General features: G+C 32.7%; 1 protein-coding gene across 4 annotated transcripts in view; it reads left to right on the forward strand.

Annotated features, from left to right (window-relative positions):
* LOC113810030 (gamma-butyrobetaine dioxygenase) overlaps positions 1-4,347 on the forward strand; it is a 20,229-nt gene extending 15,882 nt beyond the window's left edge. For 2 of the 4 annotated variants that reach the window (XR_011399582.1, XR_011399583.1), the window contains exons 9-12: positions 438-568; positions 1,296-1,361; positions 1,859-2,506; positions 3,001-4,347. Coding sequence is in view for 2 of the 4 variants with exons in the window: in XM_027361716.2 (XP_027217517.2) it covers positions 438-568; positions 1,296-1,361; positions 3,001-3,016 (213 nt within the window). In the remaining 2 variants the exon portion in view is untranslated. The remainder of the gene's footprint in view (positions 1-437; positions 569-1,295; positions 1,362-1,858; positions 2,507-3,000) is intronic. The other 2 variants (XM_027361716.2, XM_070139135.1) reach the window with 1 other exon arrangement.
* Positions 4,348-5,705: the final 1,358 nt, after the last annotated feature.

The raw sequence follows: 5,705 nt of genomic DNA on the forward strand, positions 1-5,705 counted from the left end.
TCCACTGAAGGTAACGAAAGATCCAGCACTGTATTTTTAAAGGGGGAAGTTTAGTCGCGAATAACCTTCATTCCTACTGAATGCTTCCAATATGCTTAGGCAGTTGCTATTGTGCAAGGTTATAACACTGACACATAAATGATTGCTTCTGTGTTGACTGTCCTAGAACATCTTATGTTGTAAACAAACAGAAATGGAATCTTGTTCAGAATTTTGATGATTTATCAATGAAAATTTATACAACATTAAATTTTCATAGCAAAACTTTGAAAGGACATGAGATGTAAAAAGTCTATTAAAATTAGTGTGCAAAACTATATCAAAGATAAATATTTACAGTATGATTGTGCTTGTTATGGGAGGCTTTCTCATAGTCATCCCCATCAGCATTGCTCAGTTCTAGTTCCCAGCTATGACCAAACTTAACCTTCCTACAGCTGTTCTCGGAGCGCTTGCGTGACCCTGCCATGGGATTGGAGTTCAACATGGTACCAGGTGACCTTGTGGCGTTCAACAACCGCAGAGTTCTCCATGGCCGAACTGCCTTTGATGCCTCTAAAGTTGACAGGTGAGAGAGAGGAAAATAAATCAAAAGGATGACCATAAAAAACACTTAGCAGCAACTTCAGAGGCTCTTGAGCCCTTTGGTGATTTTATTCTCATTTGCATTTTCCAAAATTTAGGTTGTTATCCACTCCTGACCATAGGGAAACATAAAAGTCTTATTTTAAGAAGAAATCTCTTTTTTTGCATGTCTTGGTTCCAGTTCCATATATGCATTCAATTCTGTGTCTTTTAAATTGATTATATATATATATATATATATATATATATATATATATATATATATATATATATATATATATACATATATATATATATATACATACATACATACATACATACATACATACATACATACATACATACATACATACATACATACATACATACATACATACATACATACATACATACATACATACATACATACATACATACATATATATATATATATATATATATATATATATATATATATATATATATATATATATACATACATACATATATACATACATATATACATACATACATACATACATACATACATACATACATACATATATATATATATATATATATATATATATATATATATATAGATAGATAGATAGATAGATAGATAGATAGATAGATAGATAGATAGATAGATAGATAGATAGATATTTATTGCTGTGTATTATATAGATTTTAAGTGAATGATAATCTTTAACCCATTCTTTCTCCAACAGACATCTCCAGGGATGTTATGTAGACATCGATGAGGCCTTTGCGAAATATGATAGCCTGCGCTCAAAGTACGTTCCTTCTATTTTTTTCGCGGGAGATAATTATGTATTCTGATGGGTTTACCTTTTAGTGAATTGGTGTAGCATGTGGGCCGTATTTTTATCATGTTTATTTTTATTATAACTGTCATTATTTTTGTTTGTTTGTGGTGTGCTGTGATTAGCATTATCTGCAAGATCTTTGGATGAATTTGTATTTTATCAGACTTTACTACATATGATTGTGATAAATACTGTTTGCAGAAGTTAGAAGAGCCTACCAGCAAATTCACTGGATCAAATGAGATAAGCCACTTGTAGGTTGTGGTTCTAAATCCATTTAGAAAATAATCACTGATATGTCTGCTTTGCATATGTTAATTTTTGTTACAACTTAAAAAAAATATATGAAGCATGATGGCACATACATGCACTTCATTCTATCTTTTTTCTGGCAGCTGTACTGAATTGACTAACCTTAAATGAATAAGAATAACGAACTATGTGTTTTTTCTCATTCATTTCAGGAAATGAGCACCTCTTCCTGGGTCCTCTAAACTACAGGATGCACCTTAGTCAGAAGCCGACTCTCTCAGTCACCTCACTCTCACCTCATGTAGTGGCTCTCAAAAATGGAATCTTAATTTGGCTTGGGACTCATAGTCAATTGTTTCTCTCTATTTTTATTTCTTTTTGCATTCTTTAAGAGTCAAGTTTCAATGAAGTCCTTATTTTTTCAAAAGGAGACCAGTTTTGAGTTCACACTAATTACCTTTCTGAGCTTATGCTTTATCAGTATCAGGACACATCTCCTATTTCTCTATTATGGTGTGTGTCCCATTTGTGTTATAAAAACAAAACGGAAAAACACAGATGTAAAAAAAAAGAAAAGAAAAAATACTGATAAAGTAGTAAGCTCAGAACATCCCCATATTTCTTTCTTTTTGTATTCTGGGAAAAATGGTTCATTTGCTTCTCAGATCGTTGACTGTGCATAAAGATTGACACTTTCCAGAAAACAGGATTCACTGGTACAAATCTATATAGTTAAAGTGGAATATATTGCCATGATATGTAAAAAGATAAAAAAATAAAAGGCAAAAAGATAATTCACAGAAGCAAAGGAACTTTTTACCAGTTATATTTTCAGCTTTGCAGCAACACAAACTATCCAGGTGAGTTTAGGTCGTAGGATGCGGGTGATGATTTTGGGGTCACAGTTTCAGGGATGCCCCAGTATTAGAATTTTTTCACCTTCTATTTTCAACCTCTCTTGGAGTGTGGAAATTTTAGTTGTAAAAATTATGACACTGTTAAGAGAGAAAGAATGAAAGTTCTTTGGAGTGATTCTTCATTTGGATTTGGAACGAAGATGTAAATGTGTCCTTTAGGTATTAGTCACAAAAGTGTCTTTGTCCTTGTTTCTTTACAGAAATAGCCTTTTACAAAACAAAACCAAAAAATAAAAAATAAATTAAAAGAAAAAAATTGTGAAGGTCAATTCCTGGTGGATAGAATTTACATCTTGTTCCTCCTCCTCATCATCATAATCACCATCATCATATGAAACTTCACCTTTTCCAGCAATCTTTTCTCCAAGACTCTTAATTCCTGACACCATGAACTGCATGTACAACAGTTGTCTAATGTTCCCTTTTTTCAACTTCAGGTTCCACCAGAACTGAGTGCACAGTCAAGAGGAAGAAGGAGTAGGGGGAGGGGGAGGAGAAGCAGTGAAGAGGGAGGAGAGGGAGAAGGATAAGCAGTGAGGAGGGAGAAGGAGCAGTGAGAAGGGATAGGAAGGATAAGCAGCAAGGAGGGAGAAGGAGGAGCAGCGAGGAGAATGGATAAGAAAGATGATCAGTGAGAATGGAGAAGGAAAAGCAGTGAAAAGGGAGGAGGAGGAGCAGTGAAAAGGGAGGAGGAAAAGCAGTGAGGAGGGAGGAAGAGATGGAGAAGGAATAGTTCAACTGTTGTAACATGTCTTTCATCGATCCTTTTTGCGTGCAATATAAGGAACAATAGGAAGTTTGTGACTTAGTTTTAGTCTTACAATATCCATATTGCAAATCATGTATTAGCTGTGCATATGCAGCCCAATGGTGGATTGTCCAAAGGAAATGATTTTGAGCAAGGCTTTTTACTTTAGAAAATTATTTTGTCTCTTAAGTTCATTCATTCCATGATATATGAAATATCAGTCATTCCATTGATTCATAAAACCATTTTCCTAATATTTTCAAAGTGACTTTCATTCCTAAAACATGGCAAAAATTTGATATAATTCACATATCATTGCAGATACTAGCAAAAGCTCCCAAATGTATATTTATTTTTAGGTGAAAATTCTGATTTAGATCTGCATCAGGTAAAATAGATGTTCCTGTACATGAATCTATTTTATAAGATTTTTTTTTAATCTATACAAAACAAGTTTATATGAAAGGCTTCGTAGAATATTGAGCCACTGTAAAAATGTATAAGGTGTGTCACTTACTTGTAATACTGTTTAATTTTGTATTAGATATGAAATATTTTGCATGAATACTGATTTACACAATAATTTACTATATGACAAATATTTATATTGAAATCCTTTGTTATTAAAAAAAAGGATGATTAACAATGTACATGCAGTTCTTTCTCTTTTTTTAGTTATTTTATTACTCCCTGAAAGAAAGTCATGTATGTAAAAATATGATTATCACATATTAGTCTTTGAAGAGTGAAATATATTTCTCTACGGTTAAAATCATACTGTATTGCTAAGAACTTTACACTATATATTGGATATCTCATGGTTGAAATACCATGCTGAATGTTAAAAAATGCCATTATATTTTGTAAAGTTGGAATACTTTAAGCTGAGGGATATTTTCAATGATATAATTTTGATAGTGTGTATCAATGCAACAATGCAATGCAAACAAGTACAGTCTTACAGGGGTTTGGTAACATTTATTATTAAGACTGTTAAACTTCTTTATTTAATGAAGTATAGCATATCCTCTCAAAATGTTTCAATACACCTACTGTATTACTGAGAAAGGGAAAGGAGAAACTTTTATGCAGTTGCTGAGCCCTCCAAAAAAGACTGGAGTCAAAAACATCCCACACTTAACCTTAAGGTAACTTTCCTGGTACTCAAAAGAAAACTATGGAATTCTATGGCAACCATGTCTTGGGAGATGCACCCTTATGCCTCTCATACCATTTTTTTTAATGTGAGACTTAATGAACTGGCCACTACATTTTGCCAACTTCTGCTTGCCAAAACCTTTGTAGATAATATTGGTGTTGCTGTACATGCAACACAAACATTACTTCAGTACAGCCCAGTAGTGGTACTGTGTTCTGCAACTCCCAAGAGTTGTGATATCACTTCATATGTATACTCACTAATGCACAATATCACAGAACTACTTGCCACTGTGACCTGAGCACAACACATACAAATTGCAATCATTAACATTGCATTCCATGAGAATGCACACTAGAATTACCAGAATACTGCTCTCCAAACTTATACTTATAATATATCACCCTGGGAGGAGACTTCAGTATCAAACACAAACTGGTGCTAGAGATACAGCAAGAACATAACAATAATGATTATAATTTAGGGTCAATAGACAAGGCTCTCGTGACCAGTCAATTTGCATGTCTATTGTACTTCTTATAGTATTACCCTGTAATACACACCTGAATAATCGACAGACATCACCATGAAATCACATTCTTCCAAAAATTATGATGTGACTCGGTTAAAGTGGCTGCCAATCTGCTCTATAATGGGAAGCTTGAGGACACCCAAGAAAATCAACTACTTATAATGATATAGCAGTTCATTACAAAAACAAAGATTACTTTAATGTCAAATGAGTGTCTTCTTATCAGTTTTTCCCTTTAATTTTTGGCATTATGAATTATGCATTTGGAAAATATGAGTAAATAATGATAAAAGAATATTATTCCTGTGAAACACTGTGTTTATTTTCTCCATCATATGAGTATACTCATGAGCATTGAACTAAAATAGTTTTCATGAAATTTGATATCTTTTTTATACGTTCATTGAAAAAGTATATGATCATAAAATGATTAAAAGAAAGGAGAATTTACAGCATTAAAGGAGAGAAAAAAACAATACAATACGTAGAAGAAAATTTAAATTATCCTTATAATCTGTAAAAGGAAGGATGTATACAAAGTTTCATAGTCTTTCTTTGGTAAGACATCCCCTTAGAGTAACATTGAAATAGTAAGGAAGTTTATGTTGTCATCATCATCCCATATTCTCTTTGGAAAGACATAAAGTAAAATTAATAAAAACCTTAACAAAACTCCAGTAAGTTTTTCTATATATATACATGC

Source organism: Penaeus vannamei, chromosome 25, assembly GCF_042767895.1.
Source record: "Penaeus vannamei isolate JL-2024 chromosome 25, ASM4276789v1, whole genome shotgun sequence".
Classification (NCBI taxonomy): domain Eukaryota; kingdom Metazoa; phylum Arthropoda; class Malacostraca; order Decapoda; family Penaeidae; genus Penaeus; species Penaeus vannamei.